The sequence below is a fragment of the Mirounga leonina genome, unplaced genomic scaffold (assembly GCF_011800145.1).
Source record: "Mirounga leonina isolate KUSES-001 unplaced genomic scaffold, KU_Mleo_1.0 Mir_115, whole genome shotgun sequence".
Lineage (NCBI taxonomy): Eukaryota > Metazoa > Chordata > Mammalia > Carnivora > Phocidae > Mirounga > Mirounga leonina.
Genome location: NW_023270268.1, coordinates 91374259 through 91401389, shown reverse-complemented (window position 1 = coordinate 91401389; position 27131 = coordinate 91374259). Strand labels below are relative to the sequence as shown.

At 34.4% G+C, this 27131-nt stretch overlaps 1 protein-coding gene across 2 annotated transcripts in view; it reads right to left on the bottom strand.

Annotated features, from left to right (window-relative positions):
* GSK3B (glycogen synthase kinase 3 beta) overlaps positions 1-27131 on the bottom strand; it is a 206669-nt gene that overhangs the window by 26739 nt on the left and 152799 nt on the right. Inside the window, exons 8-10 of one of the 2 annotated variants that reach the window (XM_035000079.1) lie at positions 17332-17427; positions 9910-9948; positions 7004-7190 (exon numbers count right to left, since the gene is read on the bottom strand). In XM_035000079.1, the coding sequence (XP_034855970.1) occupies positions 7004-7190; positions 9910-9948; positions 17332-17427 (322 nt within the window). The remainder of the gene's footprint in view (positions 1-7003; positions 7191-9909; positions 9949-17331; positions 17428-27131) is intronic. The other variant, XM_035000080.1, reaches the window with a different exon arrangement.

The following is a 27131-nucleotide window of genomic DNA, read 5'->3' as shown; positions in this document are numbered from 1 at the left end:
GGCTGGATCCCAGGACCCTGAGATCATGACCTGAGCTGAAACCGAGAGTCAGATACTTAACCGACTGCACCACCCAGGCACCCTTTTTCCCTATTTTTTTGTTTTCTCTATTTTTGTCCTTTTTTCCACTTGCTTTCTGGAACCTCTATGCTATTTCATCTGCTTTCCTCATGTGCAGGTACTCTTGCCCCTTGACCCCAAGACATCCAATTTGCCTGAGTTTGCATGGTGCTCTCTGGCAGCCCCAAATATCCTATTTTAACTCTCATTTAAGCAGTTCTCCCTTCTTCTGGCCCAGCCAATAAACCACCACTCCTCTATATCTCCCCACAAAGCTATCAATCTCTCAGATAACCCAGCTAAGTAGTAAAACAGTAAACTCTTCAAACTAAATCATACTAATGTTTTGATAATCTTTACACATCTTTGCTCAACCCCCAACTTGTCCTATGCCCTCAGGGGAAAATGTTTGCTAAAATAACTTTACTTGGTAAAATTTCATACAAATTAGGTAGAAAATTGGTACTGGGGATGTGTGGTGGGATTAACAGGAGACTCACATTTAAACATACAAAGCAACTTATTTCCCAATATATTCCAGCCTTGGAATAGGCAAGGAATTGGTGAATAAAGAAAATAATGATCCTTGTTGGAATTTCCTGATTCCACCTGCTTCCTAAGGTCTGATTCAATTATGTCCCATCTTTGAGATACAATGACTGAAGGAAAAGAGGGTGTGCCAAAGGTCTGTCCAGGTTTCCAATGTCTAGATGCAGAGAGTATCAGTCAGGGGGTCCCAGAACACTGAAGCCCCAGTGCCAGAAAAATGAGAGACATCTGATAATCTGACTTGTAGACCCAGGAGGTCAAAAGGATCTCCAAGTTTTCTGTCCCATATCTGTTCATCTCTCTTCCTCCTATAGCTGATCACAGAAACACTTGTTTTATTTTTTCTTACAGATTTTTTAATTTGTCTGACAGAGACACAGTGAGAGAGGGAACACAAGCAGGGGGAGTGGGAAGAGAAGCAGGCTTCCTGCCAAGCAGGGAGCCCGATGTGGGACTCGATCCCAGGACCCTGGGACCATGACCTGAGCCGAAGGCAAACACTTAACGACTGAGCCACCCAGGGGCCCAGAAATACTTGTTTTAATTATATGAGTATAATACTAATTATCATTTATAGCTAATTACTCATGGCACAGTAATAAACATCAAAGTGCAATTAGCTTTGTTGTTAAAGCTTTACTTTAATATAAACCTGTGTTTTACTCAAATGTTTAATCTTCATAGAAAGGGTAGGTTTACCTGACTAATTAAAACAACACTAGGGGTGCTGGGTGGCTTAGTCAGTTAGGCATCTGCCTTTGGCTCAGGTCATGATCCCAGGGTCCCGGGGTCGAGCCCTGCGTCGGGCTCTCTGCTCAGTGGGGAACCTGCTTCTCCTTCTCCTCCTGGCTTGTGCTCTCTCATTATCTCTGTCTCTTTCTTCAAAAAAAAAAAAGCCCAACACTAACAGCAACTAGAAGGAACATTAGAAATGTCTAATAAATATTGGTTGCATGAATCAATACTGTGTTTACTTAAAAGTGGCATGTGTCACTCAAACATTCATTGAACACCTACTACATGCAGACAAGGATTTATCTTTATTTCATTTGGGGGAATTAGCACAGACTTCATTAAAATTTGTGAGGATGGAGGAGGGTTTTACAGCAGAACTTCACTAACACCCTCCCACCCTTAGTGTTTCCTATCTCTGGACTCTCTCTAGCTATACAACCAATTAGGTGATTGATTCTCCTTTTTTCAAGCTCTTGTATTATCCAGTTTTATTCTGATCATTCATTAATTGCTATTAAATAATATGTGCTTTGAAGTTGCATCTGCACAACAGTTACATATTTGCCTTGGTAAACAAGATCATCATTTGGAAGCACTGATCCAAAATTAGAATACAGAGGATCAAATATAACACCAAATAACACTTCTTTCCCGGGCAGCTGTGTCCTTATACAAAAACACTGTTCAAGTGTAATACTGATGTAGAAGGAAAGGGAGAAAATACTACCGGTGATTACAGCTCAGTTTCAGAATGGCTGCAAGGATAGGCATTTTAACGCTTAAAAAAGAAGGGCCATATCTCAAAATGATGGTACTTTCAATTTAATACATTTAGTTTTATGGAAACTAATTTCAAGGACATAATTACAGAGTTCATTTGAATAGATACAAAGACTCACGTACATCCTTTTCACTGATATGCAGTGAGTCACAGAAATACTTGGAGCTGTAGAGATTGCATACTACATCTACATACACCACATCCAAATATACACATATTCTTTAAATCCTCAAAGATATATATGTACATCCAGACATAGAGAGAACCATAGTTATGTTTTATATTCTGGGCAAATATAACAATTTGAAATGTTAAAATAAAACAATCTTCAGACCTTTTTAAAAACTTGTAAATATCACACATGTATAAATAAAGTTTGAACCAAATTATTTATTCTTCTTCAAATTGAGCCTTTACTTTAAAAGGCATATGTCAAAGCTGAAGTTAAAAAAACTTTAGAGACTTTTAAGGACGTTAAAGTTAGCTGAGTCTATTAGTTTACAATATAGAAACTGCCTGTTCATAAAAGTCTTTCCAATATTTTCAAGACCATATTCTAAAATCTAAGCCAATTTATTTTCATGTCCATTTGTTTTAGGAGTGTAATTTATTAGAGAACAGGTAAATAGCATTTACCAGGTCGTGATTCATTATATTGCAACAAACTCAGGATAACAATGCACAATGAAAAACCACTTCACACCCACTAGGATGGCTATTAAAAAAAAAGAGAGGAAAGTAAGTATTGGTGAGGATGTGGAGAAGCTGGAACTCTCGTACATTGCTGGTGAGAATGTAAGACATGCAAACCACCGTGGAAAATAGTTTGGCAGTTCCTCAAAAAGTTAAACATAGAATTACCACATGACTCAGCAATACCTAAAAGAATTAAAAACAAGTATTCAAACAAATACTTGTAAACAAATGCTCCTAGCAGCACTATTCACAATAGCCAAAAGGTATAAACAAACCAAATATCCATCAATAGATGATGGATAAACAAAAATGTGGTGTATCCATACACTATGGATTGAATGTCTGTGTCCCCCTAAAATTCATATGCTTAAGCCCTACTCCCCAATGTAATAGTATTTGGAAATGGGCCCTTAAGAGGTAATAAGGTCATGAGGGTAGAACTGACATGAATGGGATTAGTGGCCCTATAAGAGAAACAAGAGAGGTAATCTCTTTCTACCATATGAGGATACAGTAAGAAAGTAGCCATTTGCAAACCAGGAAGTAGGCCCTCATCAGAGATCAAATCTACGAGCACCCTGATCTTGAACTTCCTAGCTTCCAGAACTCTGATAAATGAATGTTTGTTGTTAAGCCACATAGTCTCTGGTGTTTTGTTATAGCAGCCTGTACTGATTAAGACATAATACAGTAGAACATTATTCAGCCATAAAAAGGAATAAAATACTAGTACACTGCTACAACATGGACAAACCTTGAAAACATTATGCTAAGTGAAAGAAGCCATACACGGACGCCTGGGTGGCTCAGTTGGTTAAGCGACTGCCTTCGGCTCAGGTCATGATCCTGGAGTCCCGGGATCGAGTCCCGCATCGGGCTCTCTGCTCGGCAGGGAGTCTGCTTCTCCCTCTGACCCTCCTCCCTCTCATGCTCTCTGTCTCTCATTCTCTCTGTCTCAAATAAATAAATAAAATCTTTAAAAAAAAAAAAAAAAAGAAAGAAGCCATACACAAAAGGTCACATAATATATTATTTCATTTATTTAAAATATCCAGAATAGGTAAGTCCAGAAGCAGGAAGCACATTGGTGGTTGCCAAGGGTTGGAGGAGTAGTTAATGGGACTGACTGCTTAATGGGTATGGAGTTTTCTTTAGAATCAATGAAAATGTTTTGGAATTTGATTTAGGTGGCAGTTGTACAACACTGTGAATATACTAAATAAAGTAAACTGAATTGTTTACTTAAAAATGGCTTGTCTTATATGAATTTTATCTGTTTTCAAAAAAGCTTAGAAATCCATAGAAAAACAAATTCAGTTGCTTTAAAATTTTATTTTCTTTAGTAATAATGAAAAATTATCAGCCAGTGACTAAAGAATCACATGTAGTTATTTCAAAAATGGTACATATGGACAGTGAAACAGAATCCTGGATTTTTAAATCTGATTAAATATAATGTTTAAGTAATATCTCAATTTTGATCAACACATACAAGTGCATTATAGAGTATGTACCTAATATGTCTGAATATAAGAATTATTCTCCAAAATGTATCCATCATAAATATCTTGTTGTGTTTGGGGTTCTATCAAGTTGCTTACTTGACAAAAGGCTTCCTTGATTCATGTATTTTGAGAAACAAAGTACTTATTGGAGAAGATATTTAGTGTGAATAAAACCATAATCAATGCTGGTTTGGGAAACTCTTAAGTTCACCTGACAGAACTGGTTTTAAAAAAAAAAAAAGGAGACAAATAAATTTAACATTAACTTAGTACTTTCTGATGCCAAGATTCCACAGTTGCAAGTGCTGCATGTCATTGTATACAGAGCCTTTTAGAGACCACTTTAAAAAGCAACTCAGCAGATAGTTATATGTACAGATAATAAACAGCTATCTACAGTACAAAAACAAAATAAAACAACTCATGAAAATGGATACTTGTAGAATTTCCAGTAGTGGCCTCATACAGATTCAAAAACTGCTTCATATCAAAAAATTTATGGTAGTTCAAAATGTAGCTCTACTGATGACAAAGACACAGATGTAAAAACCACCTGGGTGGCTCAGTTGGTTAAAGCGGCTGCTTTCCGCTCATGTCATGATCCCAGGGTCGTGGGATCGAGCCCCACATCGGGCTCCCTGCTTAGTGCTCCCTCTCCCTCTGCCTGCCTCTCTGCCTACTTGTTCTCTCTGTCAAATAAATAAAATCTTTAAAAAAAAGTATTAATAAAATTGTTTTATGAAACTTGAGAGGTAAAAAAGTAAAGTTCCTGAATAAATATTGATTTTATATAATGCATAATTTTAAATACATTTGAGTTAACCAAAAGAAACCTTTTTGGGATATTCTTAATGGGGGAGTAGAGTATCACTTTATATTCAGGGATTATCAGTATATGCATTAGAGAAAAGATTGAAAAGAGCTACACTATAAAATCTTACAGTGATTAATTTGAATGCTAAAAGTGATTATTTGGGGACAGTGATTTTAATTTTCTCTATACTTCTTTTGCATTTTCAACATTTTCCTTAATATATATGTACGACTCTTGATTAAAAGCAGTAAAAATTGAAAATAAAATTTATTTTCTTAATGACACAAAATCATAGACTCTTTGCTCTAGAAGAGTCTAACTTATAGCCAAATTGTAATAATCTTATCTATAACATTTGACATCATCCAGCTTTTTCCTGATATAAAGATCGGTATTTTGGAAAACAAACAAACAAAAAAAACTTGTTCCACTGTTAAACAACTGAAAACTTCATTGATTCATCAATTTTATTTAGTCTCTATCTATGCCAGGGGCTGATGTTTGTATAATAAACTCAAATATGTACTGTTTTCTAATTTTCTGCTACTACTATTTTCAATTTTATAATCAGGAGAAAGAACACAGGTCTACATCTTTCTTTAGAAGATAATCCATGAGGTATTTTTAGACTGTTCTCAAAAGTTCCTTAAGTCTTCACTTTTCTAGGATCTATAGTCAATTCTGTTCCTTTGTATACCCTACCGGCCATTCATTAACATCTTAAAAATGGTGTAGGACCTAAAACAACATTCCAAATGATTTCTGATCAGCCCTAGTCAGAATTAATGCCAGGATATCTGAACATTTTTCCTTTATGAATGTAGTTTAAGACTATATCAGCACTGCTAGTAGTTACATGTTATTGACTGCTTAAGATTATAGTCAATGGAATCATCCAAGTCTATTTTACTAGCAACTCACGTCTTCCAAATCTACTGCTTAAGCAATGCATTTTCCCACTTTCAATTTTAGAAAAGTCTAAATATGGGAGGAAAATTCATCTTAGGATAAAGGAACTATACCTATTTCCTGGTCATAGAAAGCTCTCCATCTCCCTTCTATATTTTTAAGTTTGACTAAGCTGACTAATCAATCAATCGACTATTTATTGCTTATTTTATCTCTAGGAAATTGTACACTTTTAATGTTCAGTTTATGAAGAAAATCACAGCATCAAAGGCAGTGTAGTTGATTAAATGAATCACTTAGGGTCTTAATCAGAGAGGAAAGAAAAGTGGACACACAAGTGATTAAGAAATGATGACTCTACCTGGGTCTTGTAGAAACCACCAGAGCACAAACTCTGTTTTTCCTCTCAACATTTTCTCAGCAGCATCAACGGTGCCAAGCCCCAGGAGGCAAGAGAATTCTCTATCTACATCCCTTATGTAAGTTCTAAGAAAGAGAATTCTAGAATTCCAGTTTTCCTTCTGTTTATAAGATATCTGACTTTATACAAATATAGCCACCAATTTATTTCCAGGTTTAAAAAATTTGATATAAATCTTTGGGAAGCAAGAAATGCATATAACATTCTAAGTTTCAAATACAAATTTGAAAGTTAAATTGTACATTAGTCTTAATAGTGAAATCTCTATAGCTTCTCATGTGCCAAGATTTATTATAATCTGCCAAAAATGAGAGAAACTACGTCTACTGGAAAAATTTTATCTGCCACTATTTTGTTCAAAATCATACAAGTAGTAGCCTAATAAGTGGTTAGAAAGGATGTTTCCTACCTGTGTAAGTACTTAATATGCCCACTTTTGTCCTACACAGATTTTTACTAAAAGAATGTCACTTCAAACACGTATGTAGCTTTCTCAGAAATGGTAAAAAACAGAACTAAGTGTATGGAATTACCTTGAGTGGTGAAGTTGAAGAGTGCAGGTGTGTCTCGCCCATTTGGTAGTTTGACATTTGGGTCCCTTAATTCATCAAAAAATGAATGTGCACAAGCTTCCAGTGGTGTCAATCGGGCAGTTGGTGTATACTCCAGCAGACGGCTACACAGTGCAATTGCTTCCGGTGGAGTCCGGGGTCGGAAGACCTGCAGTACAAAAAAGGGCAAAGAACAATTAATGCTTTATTGTAACAATCATAGCAAATTATCCTTTGAGTATGAGTTCATTCCCACCACTTACAACAACATGGTTGCATTTGCAAAAGGAACCTTCTAGAATGAAAAGAGTTAACTGCATATGATTCACCACACTGGGGTGAACAGTTAATTACAAACTATATGAGAAAAGCTCAGAGAAAAACTAGGGGAAATTAAAAAAAATCTACATTTGCTAATCATAAAGCAGTACAATTAAATATGTACACAAAATATGATATGATAGGCACAAGAGAAAGGCTGAGTTCTGGAGGCAAGCACAACTAGAAGAATATTAAAATTTTCTAAAAGTTTTGACTACTGTGGCAGTAAAAAAAAGGTTGCCTCTTGTGTGTGATTTTTAGCAGAACAATTGTCAGTAATGAATAGCACTACTCAAATTTGGCAATATTTTTTGAAAAAGAAAAGCTATTTACTTTAGGTCTAGAAATGCTAATGATTTGGTATTATCTCTTCAATAAACAGAGTCTATCTTATTTGAAGAAATTCTTGAATACCCAGAATTTGACAAAATGTCCAAAACTGTTTTCTCAAAGAATAGCTGTTATCACAAAAGCTGTTATCACACATGGCCAGATTACCCTCATTTGAATGAATATTCTAGGGTCTTAATTAGGGAGACGGAAATGTACTTTTCATTAAGTGCATTTCATTAAGAGACATTAACTCATAGAAAAAGTCAACTGAAGGCTGTGTTGAAGCAAAATGCAAATAAATTAGTTTGCTTAAAAGAACAGAAAGCTTTCTACACATCTATGTCTTAAAACTCCAAATAGATACATAAAACTATGAAAATAACTTTGTTCTAAATTAAGGACAGTTGAATAAAAGCAGAAAGGGGAAAAACAGAAATAAACATAAACAGATGGACAGAAAGCCTTTGAAACTAAAGAAAAATGAAACATATATCCCTTGCTAGGGGGAAAACAATCAAACAGAAGGTGTGGTTGTGGTAGTGGACAGACATATAAAGAGAGGCAGATGTGTATAAAGGGAGAGAAATAGTGAGGGAAGGACATGTGGATTGTGATGAGGATGGAGGAGCCTGGGAGTAAGGTTTCCTAATGAGAATGGCTCATGTAACATCTAACTATCACTTAGGCTGAAGGGTAGCAGAACTAGTTACTACCATAGAGCTCATTACTTTTCAAGAGACTGTAAGAGTACTTTCTACAGTGAAAACCTTTTTTTTCCTTTAGTTTTTACACAAAGTTTATTACTAATAAAGATATTTTCCACGGAAATTGAGAAATTGGTTTGGGTAGGATCCCAGGAATTTATTTCAGAGCATCAAAGACCTTATTTATTTGACTATATTAGAAAACCCTCTGTATGGTGAAAAATTGCTTTATCTTTATTCTTTTGAGTGATCTGACTCACCCCAGTCAAGGAAACCTTAGGTATTGTATTATTTGAAATGTTTAGATCTTCCACTGTTCTCAGTCATTTTTCCCTCTCTTGCTTCCTAGCCAGGTCCATAATCAAACTCCGAATGTAAAAGAAAATAATCAGTGGGAAAACTCTGAAAATTTTTCACAAAAATATTAAGCATTAATATTTTATTTTATCCTGAGGGCTGTTTGTATTTATTTCACAGCATATGGATTTATTTTGCTAGCCAGTCTAAGGGAAAATGCTTTTGCACCAATATGGGAGTGCATAAATAGAATTAAAAGTACCACCAAAAGTAGAAATAAATATCTCCGGCCAACATTCAAATGTAGGGTAGCTGGACAGTGAATGTATTTTAAGTGAAAAAATTTCATGTTACATTAATGAGGATTTTGTATTAAAGCTATTAATAAACCACTATTGTAAGCTTATCTCTAATTATTAAAAAAAAATCATCCACATTCATTTGGTATCTTACTGGCTACAAGTAACCATCCATGTTGGTACTAAGACACGTATTAGCCTATTTTGCCAGGGAATCCTAACTCATGGAATCAAAGAGTTAAAAACAATAAAGAAGAACTCATTCTAAGAGCCCATATTAAAATCAAGACTTAATCTGCCTTTTAAAAAGTACCACTGTTATTTTAAACACTTTTGAGAGATTCCTGATGAGCAGAGCCTTGGTTTAGTACTCTATGGATTAAGGCTAAGTGGGAAATTACGTGGAGTCAAAGCCCAGTGTCTTCCAAAGTTCAGATTTGTCACCATAATATAGGGTGTGGTAGTATTCTACTTCAAAAAATTACAGGCCAAACTAGAAAACAGCTCTTCTGAATTATCTTTGTGTCTAAAGAAAGGGAAACCAATAACAACTGAAATATGGCTTTTAATAATGAAGTTTCTAATGCCATTTTATTCCTTACTCACTTAAATTGTTTAACATTCAGAACCTTTAGTTCTGTGCATCTTTGTTAATATTTATTATCGTAAAAATAATTTCTAAACCCCACAGTTCCTAAACTTCGGTCTAGATGTTAATAAATCACTCAGGAGACTGACAATCTTAATATACCGTAAGTAAAACCTATCCCATACAGTGGATGGAAAAAAAAAAAAAATCACAGCTACCTACATTGTTTTTACTATTACATTTCTAGAATGAATAATGGTTTAACCTTTCTAAAAAAAAGTTTTCCCCCTAGTTTTATATATAGATCTGCCCTGAAATTTTGGGAAAAAAAAATTAAGTACATACCCGCACTCCTGAGGTGAAATGTCCTGTTCCTGACGAATCCTAAAGATGATAATGCAGTGAAATAATCCAAACAGGGGAAGTCAATCCAAAAGAGAATAGTCCAGCAAGGAAAAATATATCCAGTGTTATAAGAAATCCATGGTGTGGGGGGGGACATAGAAAATGTTTATACAGTTATAAACTTTAAACATCAGTCTCCACAGTAGCAAGTCCAAGTTTTAAAAATTATTTCACCACAGTGTATGCAAAAAAAATTTTTTGATTGCGCAATGGTGAGGCACAATAAAGAAACATTTTAATTTTAATTTATTATGTTCCAATGCCAGTGCGTTTATTAAAAAAATACAAAACCAAAAAAAGTTAAAATCAAAATGAAATCTAGAAGTAAACTTCCCAAAGTAAAGTGTTTGGTCTTCTACGACCTGGATTCATCATCCATTGACATGGCTGGGAGGGGGCATATTAGCCTGCTTTTAAAGACATCAGTTCCCAATATGCTAATTTTTATCTATTAATATATTTCAGTTAGACAGTATAAACATTTTTTGCTTAATTATTAGTGATGAGAGGAAAGTAATAAATAGATTTAATTTATATTACTACAGATTTCAAGCCAGATATTTTCAATTTGTGTGAGCTAAGAAGGATCAGGCCACCGCGGATTATTCTCCATTTTGGATTGACTTCCCTGCTAAAAGATATTTGCTGACATTCTCATTATTTTAGGATTCTTCAGGCAAATGACATATCACCTCAAGAGTGCGGGTATAACTTACTTTTTCTATTGTGGGCTTTGCCCCCTCATACCCTTGCACCCATTACTTAGTAAAAATAAATATAGAACATTCTCCTTTTTGGAAAAACTCACTGAAAAAAAAAAACCCCTACATCTTTGAGCACTACAAATTCAACACAGTTTCATGTGCAAATATGCCCAATTCACCCACCAAAAGCTAAACAAAAAATATATACAATAAACAATACAACTAAGGGACAGTCACAGTTATAGGTGACATGCATAGTAATGTACACCAACACCTAGGCACAACGGAGCCAAATATGCAAGGGAGGTAGTAGGATCTATTATGTCTAGGTATTGAGAACAAAAAATGGCAGAACTCACCAGTAGCTGTGAATTCCCTTGGCTATTCTAAGAGAATTTAACATTCTTTTAGGATAGTTTCCAGTGGGGGAATTAATATTTTGCAAAATAAATAATCCGCGGATTACTTTTAGTCTGCAGACTAAAATTTAGTACACGGATTAAAATCCGGCCCATCAGAATAAAAATCTCTTGTGAACTAAAATACAATCAGGTGGACAAAAATAGAAAGCGAGACTAAAAAAACTGAGAGCACAAAGGAAGACTCAACTGGGCCAACTAACAATTAGTGCGCAGACTAAATATGGCCAGCCAAGTAGGTTAGCAAGGCCATGAAGAGCCCAAAACCCCCCTGTAAAAACTAAAAACAAAAGTAAATAAATAAAACAAAACAGAACAAAGCAATAAATAAATAAACAAAAGAAAGAAAGAGAACAGAAAGGAAAAATTGAAAAGAACCAAAACACTGACATGAACTTTTAAGTGATTCAAATACTACCTCACCTATGCAGCAACTCATTTTCTTAAATTGAAACAAACTGTCACCACAAATACTAGTCCATAGAAGAAACTAAAAGAAACAATTCATTTTTCAAAAAGAAAGTCTCTATGGTATTTAACAAATGCAAATGAGTCCTTAAATGAAGACTTATTCAAAATAAATTTGCATTTGGATAACTCAAAAATGACAGAGGCAATTTTCCCCTACATGGCCTAGGACAGACTTTCTGCCATCAAATATCAAATTTCAACCTAGAGCTAACGGTTACCACTGAATCTTAAGCCTTTTAAAATTACCATTTATAAACAGTCATATATACAATATCAAGGCCTACGGTTGATTCTCACAGCATCAGCTCTCCACAATTCTACGGTATTAAACAGCCAACCAGAGCAATGTAGAAATGCCTATGGGCGATGAGAATCTAAGTAGAACATGGAACAAGTGCTGTGCCTGTTCCGAACAGCTAGTCCTCCCTAGATTTCACTGTGATAAATGTACAACACAGACACTGTTCTCTGGTTATACAATACACACAAACACAAGGACCCAATGTTAAAAACTGGTAAACCATGAACTCCTAAAGGAGCAACCCCAATGCTGGCTCTCAAGTCATCTGTTAATCATCTAAAATTATTTGTAATTTGTAAACCTAAATACAGGATTAAAAGTGAGACAATGCCATGGATTTGTTGAATAGGTATATTAATTAACCAAGTTAAGTAGCTACAAAAAGAACTTAAGTCTACTAAAGAGCTGATATGTGGTACATAATTCATAAGAAACACAAACATCCTTTCCTTAGCCACAACAGAGCCAGCATTCAATTAATTTTATCTGTACTTATTAAAAGGCTTACTGAGTTTTCCTGAGCTCTATTACACATAAGACATATTATATGTGTTGATATCAGCATTTAACTATGCAATGTAATTTCTTCCTCTAACTTCATTCACTGATAAAATAGTACTGCAGACTTACCCAGAAGTATGATTTACCAAATGTCCACTTACTCAATTTAATCTCTTATTGTTCATAAAATAGTTACTATAGTCAGACTGACCTTCTTAGGAATACAGGAACATTTTTCTTTTCATCCACACCTCCTCATCTTAAGGGAGAGTCCCCTAGGCTAATTCAATAATTCCTGGCCTTACCAACATCTAAGCAAATCTAAATCCTCCCTCAACAGCCCACCCCACCTAGTCCTTCTATCACCTTTAAGGAGGCTGGCTTCCTTTTTAACTCCACCACCCTCACTGGAGATCTGACTTATACCTACAGTATGTGAAACACTTTTGAACACCTACAACACACAATCAAGTTATATTATTCGATACTTGCTTCAACTGAGCAAGTTATATCACCTGTAAGCTTTTCAAAAACAAGGGTTATATATTTTACTTCTTTTGCATCCTTTATAGTATCTGAGTATTTGGCACAGTGCTGGGTACATAGGAGATATGGGTTTTAAGGAACAAATGATATATTAAAAGCAGATTTTTGCTTTCTTTTTTATCCACCCTCAACCCTACCCCTCTGCTCCCCACAAGTGATCTTGAAACTTATGCCTTAGTATTCTTTCTTTTTTATATTATTCCTCCTACATAGGGATTAGCCATCCTAGTGGCTAGATTTTAAAGTGCGTAGTTTCCAGCAAAGAAATGGGAGTATACCCAGTACAATTAGAGAAGTGAGGAAGTCTACTCACACGGGAAAATAAATGTTAGACAAGGAAAAGTGATTATTTAACACTAATAAAGATGTAGGTGGAAAATTCAGTAGAGAACATAGTGTATTTAACGAGACAAGTGATAATGGATTAGTAGAATGTTCAGGGCAGAGGGATGTTAAGTAATAACATAGATAGTTAAGTTATATTAATAATATAGAAACTAATTTACCTAAGCAATAGAACAAAAAACAGATGAGTACAATCTTAGGAACCAGTAGAAGTCCCAACATAGTTTTATGCTTTCTGGAGTACATGTAAGCAAACCCAGAAAAGGCTGACAGAGTTCACCTGCAAAAAAGAAGTCTGACAATTTTTGTTTTGTGCTCTCTCGACCCCTCTGAAGGCATTTTTAATTTTTAAAAAACCTTTTTTAAAGGTTTATTTGAAAGAGAGAGAATCTTCAAGCAGACTCCTTGCTGAGCACGGAGCCCAACTCAGGGCTCCATCTTACACAACCCATGAGATCACCACTTGAGCTGAAACCAAGCTCAACCGACTGAGCCACCCAGGTGCCCCAAAGGCATTTTTTAAACTATAAATGTGTATAGTTGAAACAGATTAGTTTATCAAGTGAAAAACCTTGTATTGAAGGGCTCAGGAAAAAAGGTAAGATTATAAATAAAGTCTTAAAAAATCAGTAGGAAAAAAGTAAGTATAGTAGGGTTTTATGTTTAGCTTTAAACATAGAGAATAATAAACATAACCTGTCCAGTCTAGTCTGGTACCTTAACAGCTGAAATGACCTCAACCTCAATTTTCTGATTACTCTTAGCTAGTTGTAAATAGTAACTAAATTCATTCATTTTCAAGTATGTGGACAGTGTTCTAAGAAATTGAGTATGTAAGGACTGACTTGTGGATACTGCTTTCTAGGATACTTAAATAATAATCTATGGTCCCACATATCCCATAGACATTTAACTATTAAATAAACTTATTATGTATGCCAAAAACTTAGTAACAAACATTTTGAAGCAATTTATATCCATCTTATTATTACCACTATGAAAAAGAAATTAGGAACTGCTATAATACATACGGCATGACTTGGAAGGTATTATAAGAGTTACATGGTGGGAATTAATCATGGAGAGCTCAGATAATTAAAAAATATTTCATGGGAGAACTAAGATTTGAGGTCTTGAGGAAAGGTTAAGATTTGGTAAGCAGAGAAGATCATTCTAAGTGTGAAAAGAAGATACTAGTAAAAGAAGCATATATGGCTTCTCTGGGGAAGAGAGGTTAGGAAGGTTAGGAACAGGACAAAAGTAAACCTCTTGCTTCTCTGGAAAAAAAAGAAACATTAAGTTTCTGTTATCCAAAATGACTATATAATCTGTTATCCAAAATGGGACACTTTTGAGAGTGAAGGGGAAGTCAGTTAATAATTACACTGAACAAGCATAAAGTGGCACATATGATCACCATTGTCCTTATATGCATATTATGTCAGATTTTCCTAAAGACAGTAAGTAAACAGAGAAGATTTTTAAGTAGGAGTGACAGTATTACATGTGCTTTTAAGAAAACTAACTTTGAGAGCAATGAGGATTACAAAGGATGTGAAACTGAAAGAGGGAAACTGGTTAGGAGGTTGTTTTAACAAATTCTATGATATGACGATGGCCTAAAGTCAGGGCAGTGGGGATAGAAAGGACAAATCACAGGACTATATTGGAGGTAGCATCTTTATTTAGAACTGAAATAAAATATTCCTTTATATGCACATTACTATTTTCAAAAGAAATCAGAAAAGACAATAGCTAATTGCTATCTTACAAAAGAAAAAACTTGAGGCACACAGAGTAGAAGCAGTACTCAAACTAGGTCCTCACTGCATACCTAATAGACTGTTATTTAACCATACCTCCATATACTAAATGCAGAATTTAAGCTTCCTCTCTTCTGCCAACGAATCTCCATCTCTACTTAATTCTTAAATTTCCTTTGCATCATTTGTTTTGCTTTCTATCTGGCTTTTTATTCTTTGAAGTTTACAGCGTACACCAATGCAGAAGGTCTTTATCCTCCTATCCCCAATCCAATAATGGTCCCTGTTTCAAAACATTAGCACCAATTTCCTTTCCTACTTAAACCACAAGCGCTTCATCAATGAATTAGATTACTCTGGCTATTAAGTAATAGTTAAGGGCAACTTACTGGATTTCTAAATTCTCAAGATTCTTGCCATAAACCATACTAGGTTCATCTCACTATTTAGTTCCTCTGCTTGCTATCTTTCCTAAACATCTGAATCCCTTCACCTCAGTGTTTCCATGGAAGACATTTTCTCTCTTGATCTTTACGTCTGCCTACGTTTTTGAGTACACCAGCTTCCAGTCCTTGGGGATACAGCTATACTACACTGCAGCACAGAAAAGCAGGGTGAGGAATACTTAGATTACACCAAAAAGAGCTTTATTTTTCTTTCTTCATAAAAATGGCATGATTATTAATGAAAATATGGAAATGCAAAACAAAGAAAATAAAATCACCTACACTCTCCTCACCCAAACTACCATTAGCATTTTGGACTATTTTCCTGTATTTATTCGTTATACAGAATTGTCTTTGTTTTTTGTTTTTCTTTAACATGACTGAAATCATAGTATACTACAAATCACTTATAAACACTTCAACTTCTAATAAGTTCACTAGATTCAAACTGCAACTCAGCCTTTAAATCCCAACAGGCCACCTAGGGTTCTCTGAGTTTAGAGCCAGGTGAGAGACCCTAAGTATCTTCTGACCGAGATTCAAAATAAATTTTAAGTGTGGTGGGAAAGGCAACATCATGGTCAGTGAAAACTAACCTATAATTCTGGCACTAAAATACCAAGGTCTCTGATCTAAATAAGTAATTAGTAATAAAGGGATCTTCTGCAATGAAGAGAGATAACAAGATTGAGAACTTGAAGGAAAGTAACTAGAATCAAAATACAATTTAGAGATAGAAAAAGACACACTTTGAATCTGGGAATATAAATGATTTCACCTCTTATTATAAAAGATCTATTACCAATTAAATGAACCTATCACTGCTCAAAACAAACTATTATATGTACATTTTTAAGCATAGAAAATCTCTGCGTGAACTATAAAAGAGTTGAACTTTATTAACTCACAAAAATATATAATGAAATATAAGTAAGCGTGAGAGGAGGTGCACGGTGCATAACTCTAAGTCTGGCACTACACACACACACACAAGTAGAAGTTTAATCCTGGTTTTGTCATGGCCACCTATGTAATCTTGAATAAGTTACTTGGTATCTTTGACCAGAGTTTCTGAATCTATAGAGTAAGGATGCTAGAGATTCACTCTAGCAATAAGCCCTAATGAGATTTTTTTCTCTGCCCTTAATGTCATAAATTAAACTGAAATGAAAAAATTTTAAATAAAATCTCTCTTAAATCATTTCAATTAAGTATCAAAGCAAAAAATAAAGATTTCTGGTAAATTAGTACTTATGCTCTTCAAATTGGTTCCAACTATGCTCTAAGAATTGGTTAGGCTATCCAATGGTAATGACATCCTGTTAACATATCGATGCTTTCAATGTATACTCCAAACAAGATCAAATCTTTTTATTCCCCTCCCAAAATACCAACAGGAAAGCAAACAAAAGAAGAAAAACACACAGCATCATTTATAAGACCTACAAACAGTTTCAAAAAAGAATAAAGAAAATATAAGAAATACATGTTTTCATATGCTATATGATATTAAGTACCTCTGTGTAAAGAAATTAACTTTTGAGTTTTAAGTAGTCAAAATTTATATATAAGATACTACTCCTAATGAAATTCTATATTTTAATGGTATAGGTACACTGTCCTCAACCTACAAATAAAAACCCAGGCTGAAAACTGTCTACAGGAAATCAGTGGGAACAAAACTATACACAGTCAATGCAACACTAAAGGACAACTACCCAACTATCTTTACATGCAGAACTGCTGTGTACTTTGTACTCAGGCAGCTATCTAGTACCAAAATAGTTTAGTTTAAGAACAATGAGAAACCCAAGTTTAAGTTAACTATTGGTCAATGTGCTTTTTAAAAAACTCATTTTGACTCACCTTAGTCCAAGGATGTGCCTTAATTTGAGGGAATTTGAATTCTGTGTAGTTTGGGTTCATTTCTCTAATTTGCTCCCTTGTTGGTGTCCCCAGGACCTAGACAGAGAAAGCAAGTTATTGCCGTATTTTTCTATATACTTACAAATCAGTCTTTATGTTTTAATGTATTGGTTTCATTGGAAAAAAGAATTCCAAAGTCATGAAATATATAATTCATTAAATACAGCAGACTTCGCAGAAGATTTTTAACTGACTCTAGATCCTATGCTCTACTACCCTACACAGACTTTTATGATAATCATGTTAAACCAGGGTTATACAAAAAGATCACTTAAAAACATTCAAGTAAAAATCAAACATCTTTGTTCTATTGAGAAAAACCATCTATTGCAATCATGGGCATCTGAAATGAGATCTTGTGTTCATTTAGTAAAGTATAGCCAAAGGTTTTATTATCAATAAATTAATCAGGAGAACCTTACTCAGTGTCATGAATAATTCTATTCAATCAATGAATATTTAGTGATTGTTCCCTGTGTACAAGGAACTATGTGATGACATACAGAGACTACAAAGAACAAGAGATTTCTTGTTATAATGAACTTATATGTTTGTGTGTGGAAAAAAGTCTAACTATAATACAATAGGAAAATACGTTCAGCATTTCAATGTCTCTAGAGATACAGTATGCGCTGGACAAAGGAAAGCATACAGAACTGACTGCATGAGACATGATAGGAAGAAACATTAATTACTAAAAATGAGCACTTTGAAAAAAGATGACATACGTTACTCATCTTTATGATTCTAAAGCCTGGTATAAAACAAATTTGTTAAAATATTCGGCCATTTACAATCCAAAACCAGTGCCACAGAAGGAGTGTAATGTACTAAGTACTTGATTTGTGGTGGCAACCAATCAGGGCAAAGTAAAAACTTCAGGAATTTTCCTGCTTGTTCGTTTTTTGGTTCTAATTCTGTAGACTTCATTAAAAACAGAACTTAATCAAGATTTTTAAGAGTTTTGTTCTTCAAAAGACACTCTTAAGAAAACAAAAAGGCAAGCTACAGACTGAAAGAAAACATTTATAAAACATACATTCTGCAAAGAACTTATATACAGAATATACAGAAGACTCCTATAATTCAAAAACACCCCCCCCCCATGGGCAAAAGATACAACTAGACACTACCCATGAAGACACAGATATTACGTAAATAAGCACATGAAAAAATACTCAACATCATTATCATCAGGGAAATACTAGTAAAACTGTAAGACACCACCTACATACCTACTCAGAAGAGTAAAGTTAAAAAAAAGATTGTGTATACCAAGTCTTGGTGAGGCTGTAGAGCAATGGAGGCTCTCATCCACTGCTAGTGGAAATGTGAAATTGTATGGCACCTTAGAAAACACTTTGGCAGTATGTTAAAAAGTTAAACATATACTTACCATACATCCATCACTCCCACTCCTAAGTATTTACCCAAGAGAAATGAAAGCATATGTTCATACAAAAACTTTTACACAAATGTGCACAGCATCATTTTTGCAACTGCCAAAAAGTGGAAACAAATGTCCACAACAGATGAATGAATAAACAAACGGTGGTATATCTATATGATGGAATGCTACTCAGTAACAAAAAAACAACATGGATGAATCTAAAAATAATTATACCCGAGTAAAAGAAGTCAGACCAAAAAGAGTACCTACTGTATAATTTCATTCATATGGAATTCTAGAAAATTTTGTCTACAACAACAGAAAGAAAAGCCATGATTGTGAAAGGCTGGAGACAAGTTATTACAAAGAGCACTAGGAAATTACTGGGGGTGAGGAGTATGTTCATTATCTTGATTTCATGGTGGTAGTTTCATGTGTGCACACATATGTCAAAACTTCCCAAACTGTATACTTTAAATATGTGCACTTTACTGTATGCCAATTACATCTTTCAGAAATTATTTAAATATTCAAATACATAAAGTTTAAGTAAGATAAGTGGAAAGGACACTGAGCTACAGAGCTGTAGTATTATTTGTCAATATAAGTCAAAAAGGAATCTAGTTAACTATAAACTGACCTTTAATTCCTAAAAGACAATTTCTGAGCAAACACCTGATGTTACTGGAAAGAAAAGAAAAGATGTATAAAAATAATCTAAATTATAAACACATCATTCTGTGGAAAGTTTGCTTTTGGGCACTGGAAACAAATGTCTAGTTAAATAACCTCCCTTCCTTCTTGTAGCAGAAGTCCAGCTTTATAGAGAGGAGCAAGGTATTATATCTAGTACTGGGAAGAGAAGTCTCTGGCCTTTGCGACTGCAGATATCAGACACTTATTAAGTCAGGAACTATTCACACTTAAAATATGAAGGCTAAAAAGGAATCTTAATTTTTATTTTTAAATAATTAAGCAAACATTTATATCCTATTTTACCCCTTGATGAAGTGTGTGTGTGTGTGTGTGTGTGTGTGTGTATGTACTGGGAAAGAGGGAGAGGAGTGAAAAAGGGAGAGTGAGCTAATCAATAATTCTGCCCCCCAAATGCAACCCCACTGGATTCTTTTAATTGCTGAACAAAAAAACCAAAAGCAATGACACGAATGAGTATTTAAAAATTCATACCTTCAATGACCCTACAACTTAATAATTCCATTTTAAGTTATATACTCTAGCCTAGAGAAACTTTTTTATACATCCAAAGCAACAATGTAACATAATAAAATACTATAAAATACTATAGGCACAAGCAAAAATCCAAAAGTAGAATTAGTAAATACACTGTAGCATAGTCATAAAATGGTACACTAACTAGCAATGAAAATGAAGCACAGCTACACATACCTTCTGATGAATCTCACAAAATGGTGAGTTCTCACTCAGCAATGAATACATACAGGACTGTCTTATATAAAGCTTAAAAACAGGCAACACTAAACTATATTTTAGTATATATAGTAAAACTGTAAAACTAATAAAAAACATGGGAATATTCATTAGATTATTCAGCTTAATAGGAAAATATAAGAGAGACTGTGACTGGGATGGGGCATAAGTAATTCCTCTAATTCTTAACATGAGTGATAATTACATTGATATTTGCTTTATTATTGTGCTTTACATTGAACACATTTTAATATATTTTGGCATTATGATATATATCACAATAAACAAAATAAGACTTAAGAAATGCCCACTTTTAAATCAGTGAGTATTTGTTGTACAGTTCCCCTCTATTTATTCAGTACTTTGTTAACACAAGACACAGTCCTAACTCCCCACAAGTTAGTAAGAATGCTAAAAAAATGAAAATTGTATGATGTCCATTAGTAAATCCATCCTTTTACTGTATAGACAGAATTCACATGGACTTATCAGCCATTTGGTTAACTTTCTGATAGGGGCTATGTGAGAGAATTCAAGGACACTCCTTGAAGTGAATATTTAATTCTTACTGTTTTTTGTTATATCCTAAGAACATTCCCAATTGAAGTAAATCTGTGAAATATACAATAAAACAGCTGAGAAACATATGCAATATGCACAAGGTTTGCTTAACATTCGAACTTTTAATAATTTATTTAATGTGAAAGCAAGAAGTATACTGTATATGTGTTTTCACTCCCATATCTTCTCCCTAGATTCATGTCTCACAGCCACTCACATCTAAACATTTACCCAAAATTTTGTAATGAAAAATGTCAAACATAGAGAAAAGTCGCACTTTTTTTTTTTTCAGTGAAAACCCTCTTCCTTTATACCAACTACCCAGATTCCATGATTAATGTTTTACTATGTTTGGTTCATCACATTTCCATCCATCTATCCATACATCAATCCACCTTATTTTTTTGATACATTCCAAAGTCAGTTGCAGACATTGCCACATGTTAGCGCATATATAATTAAGGTTCAATATTTATGACTTTTATTTAAGCATTTTTTACATACTTGGAATCTTCCTTCAATATACACAGTATGTACATGCGGAAAATTTTTTATTACAATGGGAAATAATCTGCTTCGACAGTGATATAAAAAAGACTATTATAATTCTAATTGATGGTCAGAGTTTAACTATGTCCTTTACCTTCAAAATATGTGTATCCGTAACTTTTAAGAAGCTAATTACTAACCAGTAAATGGAATCACTGCTCTATACACTACCAATCATTTAAAAACAATTAACCAAATAGATTAGTCTGTTACCACAAAGCAGCAATGGAAATCTTCTTATCCCTTTGTTACAGCCACATGATCTTGAATCACTAAGGCCATTAGATGGGGAAATAAAGATTCTAATGTCATAGGATTTCCTATGTTTAAACTCTTGCCAAATACTCAACTATCATTTCTCTATTCTTTTTCTTATTATTTTTTAAATCTTAAAACCAGGTTCTCCCCAGGCTGGCTAGTAGAGATGGAAACTAAATGGAAGATCCTCTAGAACAGCGGTCTATAGGCCAGAGAGTAAATACTTGAGGCTTTGTAGGCCATAGAGCCTCTGTCACTATTCAACTCTGCTGCTGTAGCACAATGCAGCTGTAAACAAACGTTTATTTACAAAAATAGGTAGTAGAGTGCATTTGGCTCCTAGGCCCTAGTTGCCAAACTCTGACCTAGTTCAAACATTTTTAGAGATGAGAAAAACTGACGCCCAGAAGGAGCAACTTTTCAGAGGTCAGAACTAATTAGAGCCAGAGCTAGGACATAATTCAAATTTCATCAGTGGCAAACCAATTTTAGGCGATGGTATCAAAGAATCTGTTTATTGGACTTTGTTGGAAGATCAACAATTTCTATTTCTAATTTTGGTAGCTGTGAAAGATGTTGCTTTTAAGTATGAAGGCACAGAGCTGGAAGAGAAAATAATATTTAAGACAATCAAGAATAACTAAGTGGTAAATAATGGGTATATCATTTAGAAGAGGGCTTGAGGGTAGAAAAACAGGTTTGGTAGTACCTGATGTACAGGTCCTAGGTGGCTGCAAAAGTGTAGAACAGGTAAAGCAGGTTGAAGGAGAAGAGTACTAAAAATGAGGACCAACAGGACACAAATATGTGGAAAAAGGGAAATTTAAAAAGAAAACTGGGACAGAAGTCCAAGAGACTGGAGTAAGTCCTACAGACAACGATACCATGGAGGCCAAGAAAAGTAAACATTTAAAGAACAGAGAGGTGAGTAACTTATGACATAATTAGCTCAGATAAATAAAAGTGTTCCCTATATCTGGCCATGAAGTGACTTCCTTTCTGATAATGGTGAGACCAACCATGAAAAGAGCAAAGAGACCATAATCATCTGAAATAAGTTCTCCTTTCAAAAGGTCAATCAGTGAGGAAAAGGAGAACAAAGAGAAGAAATATTTATGGAGCACTCAGTATATAAAAGCTCTGTGTGAGGTATATCAATTTTCTTTTCTCATTTAAACTTTATAATACTTTATTACCCATTTTACACTTAAAAGAAATTATAGTTGATGGGGTAAACTGACTTCTCAAAGCTACAGTTTGTCAGTTGTAAATATGGTATTCAAATGCATGTGCAGTTGACTCCCTAAAATGGTCTACCCATTATTAAGGGCAAAAACGAGGAGAGGATTTTTTTTAAATAATTAAAAAAAAATAATTTTCTTAAACGCTACTGATTATACCATAAAATGAAATCTAAATCCTTCTGAATTGTGCAGGATATACTAAGACCATGAGGCTATAAGTTTAAAAAATTAAATAGACTTAACAAAAACCCTCCATGATTTAAATAAAATCTACCCATATCTGGTAATTCAACTTAATAAAAAGAATATTCTGAACATTTATATTATAGATTTTAGGCAACAGAAGAATTATATGAAGAAATGCAAGCATCTAATTAACTAAAGAAAATTAGAAACTTTTAACAAACCTCAAACTTATTTTACAAATTCTTGCAAAAATTCTTACGATTTAGCAATTTTGATAAATCACTTTGACCTCCTTAACTGTAGATTCTCACTGTACATCCCATGCCTACTCATGCTTAAGTATATTTGCAATACCAAGCATACAACTTTTAGTATTTTTGTCTGTTGTGATTGTTTCACATGTGTAAAATCTTTGTTGGAATGTTAAATGGTTGGCAAGTAATATAGTTGTGCATATTATAAGTAATTTTATTGCAAGAATTTCTATTTTTATTTTAATTTTTTAAAATTTAAATTCAATTTAGTTAACATATAGTGTATTATTAGTTTCAGGGGTAGAATTTATTGATTCATCAGTTGCATATAACACCCAGTGCTCATTACATCACGTGCTCTCCTTATTGCACATCACCCAGTTATCCCATCCCTCTACCCACCTCCCTTCCAGCAACCCTCAGTTTGTTCCCTATAGTTAAGAGTCTCTTCTGGTTTGCTTCCCTCTCTGTTTTTATCTTATTCTGTTTTTCCTTCCCTTCCCCTATGTTCATCAGCTTTGTGTCTTAAATTCCACATGAGTGGAATCATATGGTATTTGTCTTTCTCTGACTTATTTCATTTAGATTATACCTTCTAGTTCCATCCATGTTGCAAATGTACTGCCAAGAATTTTTTTATCACAAAACCTAAGTTACAGAAACTACTGTTGTTACTGAATTACGTTGGGAGCCATAACTGCTTAAAGTGGTCAGTGTAGGGGCGCCTGCATGGCTCAGTTGGTTAAGCATCTGCCTTTGGCTCAGGTGATGATCCCAGGGTCCTGGGATCAAGTCCTGTGTCAGGCTCCCTGTTCAGCGGGGAGTCTGCTTCTCCCTTTGCCCCTCCCCCTGCTCGTGCACTCTTTCTCTTTCTCAAAAATAAACAAAAAATCTTAAAAAACCCCAAAAAACTAAAAAACTGAAGCATGGAGGTAAAAAGGCCAGAAAAACATATGTACATGTGATTCAATTCTGAGAAGGGGGATGGGAGAACAAATGCAAAAAAACTATTTAAAGAAATAGTGGCTAAAGTTTTTCCAAATTTGATGAAAATCCAATGAAAAGCTCAATGAATCTCAAGCAGTCCAATACAAAAAATATCATACAGAGTCAGAGTCAACCAGTAAAAGCCACTGATAAAGGGAAAATCTTTCCCAAAACAAAGAGAGACACATTATAATACAGGGTATCGACAATAGGAATGACAGCTGACTGCTCATCAGAAACAATGCAAGCCAGAAGAAACTAGAAACCTTTCTAAAGAATGAAAGAAGAAGAAAAGCTGGAAACCAAGAAATTGTGCCTGGTGAAAATAACCTTCAAAAGACATTATTAGGCAAACAAAAGTTAAGAGAGTTTGTCACCAGATTTTCGCTGTAAGAAAGTACTTCAGGATGAAAGAAAAGGATTCCAAATGGACATTCCTATCTATACAGAGGAATAAAGACCACCCAAAATGGTAAATATGTGCCTTTCTCCCTTGCTTTTAAATTTCTTCAGAAGAAACTGAGTGCTTAAAGCAAAACAACAAAGTATTATAAAAGTACTATAGCAGTAAAATGTATGACCACAGTGACATGAAGGACAGCAAGGGGAAACAGAAATGTACTGTTGCAAGGTTCTTACTTTATTTATTTATTTTTTTAATTATTTATTTATTTATTTGAGAGAGAGAGAGAGAGAAACAGCATGAGAGGGGACAGGGTCAGAGGGAGAAGCAGGCTCCCCGCTGAGCCGGGAGCCTGATGTGGGACTCGATCCCAGGACCCTGGGATCATGACCTGAGCTGAAGGCAGTCGCTTAACCAACTGAGTCACCCAGGCGCCCCAAGGTTCTTACTTTATATGTGAAGTGGTATGTTATTATTTATAGACGGTGACAAAATAAACATGCCTATTTTCAATCCTGGAACAACTTAAAAAAATACAAGGATGTATAGCTTAAACTGCACATTGGGGAAATAAAAAAAGGCTCATTATATCCATAAGGTGGCAGTAAAGGAGAAAAAAAATGGAATGAAAAACAAGTATCAAAGTAAAATACTTAAAACTCAACCATATTGATAATTACATTGAATGTAAATGTTTAAACACTCCAATTAAAAGGCAGAAATTGTCAGACTCTATCAAAAGACAGTAAGTATATGTTATCTGTGAGAAATGAATTTTAAATATGAAGACACATAGGTTAAAATGCAGAAAGTTACACCATGCAAACACTTATCATAAGAAAGATGGAGTGCCTACATTAATATCAGAAAATAGAGACTTCAGGGCAAGGATATTAAAATAAAGAGGGTCATTTCCTAATGATAAAAGTAATTTTAAGACTACTTGAAATTACTGTGAATACCATGTGTAGATAAGAATGTAGAACACAGGAACTCTCATATGTTGTTGGTGGGAGTGAAAAATAGTAGAACTGCTTTGGAAAACAATTTGGTAACTTCTTATAAAGTTAACATACACATATATGACCAGAAACTTTAGTCCTAGTCCTTTCTTGAAGAGATACATAAACATATACCTGCAAAAAGACTTACAAACAAACATTCATAGCAGTTTTACTTGTAATAGCTAAAAACTAAGGCCAAACATCCATGTACAGGTGAATGGATTAAAAAAAACTGTGGTATGTTCTAATAAAATACAACTCAGCATAAAATGGAATAAACAGGTGATACAAGCAACAACAATGGATAAATCTCAAAAACAAGATGTTGAGCTAAAAAAGCCAGATACAAAAGAAACATACATTCATATGAAATTATAGAATAGGAAAAACTAATCTGTAGTGACAGAAAACAGACCAATGGTCACCTGAGAGAAGATGGGGGACTAACTACAAAGGGGCATGAACAGAATGATCAACTAAACTTGTCTGCCTTGTGCTATCCTGGAAAAGCCCTCAGGTCCTGAGCACATTGGGATGTTTACTCACCCCAGGCTGTACACAGAAACATTTTTGGGGTGGTGGACATATTCTAAATCTTGACTGGATAGTGGTTATATATGTTTGTTGGAGCTTATTAAACTGCATACTTAAAATGGCTACTTTTATGTAAATTACATCCTGATGATGTTGATTTAAAAAGTAAAACAGACCATTATGTAATTCGTGATACATTTACTATACTAAATAAAACCAGATGTTTATCCTTCTTATGTTAAGGCTAGCATTAAAAGTATCAGAGTCTATATCAAACCCTACAATCATAATTATTTTATATACAATATGAATAGTCTTTAAGAAAGCAAAGGTATGATTTAAGATGCAAAGGTAAGACAATCAAGAGGCATTTAAAGATTTTTGCTCAGCCTCTTAAGTTATTCATTCATTCAAGACATTGAGTTTCTATCTTCAAAGAACTCTAGGGCAGAGATTGATAAAATCTGCAAAGATCAGTACAACAAAGTTTAAGTGTAGATATGTGTGAGGTGAAAGTGCTACCCTGCATTAGAGTGAGGAAGGGATTCAGGAAAGGGTTCTGGAAGGAAAGACAAGAGCTGATTTTATGTAAAGAGTCTAGGAAGCAAATGAGTCAGAAGCATATTCTCTACACATTAAGTGTGAAGTAGAAAATGGCCTGATTTGGATAACAGTAACAGCTGAGTGGTGACAGAGACTAAGAACTGGGTAATGGAGGGAAGCAATCTTAAAAGCTAAAAGGTAAGTGAGTGACAAGTTATGAAGAGCAAAGATTCTAAATGCATCACTATCTGTCATCAACATAATAAATACAAGACAAATTAACAAACTGACTATCCTATTTCTATTTGAGTATATCTTTAGCTTTTATATTAAATTTTATTATATCCAGAGTGTATTTCTGACTTACTCTATGAAGAG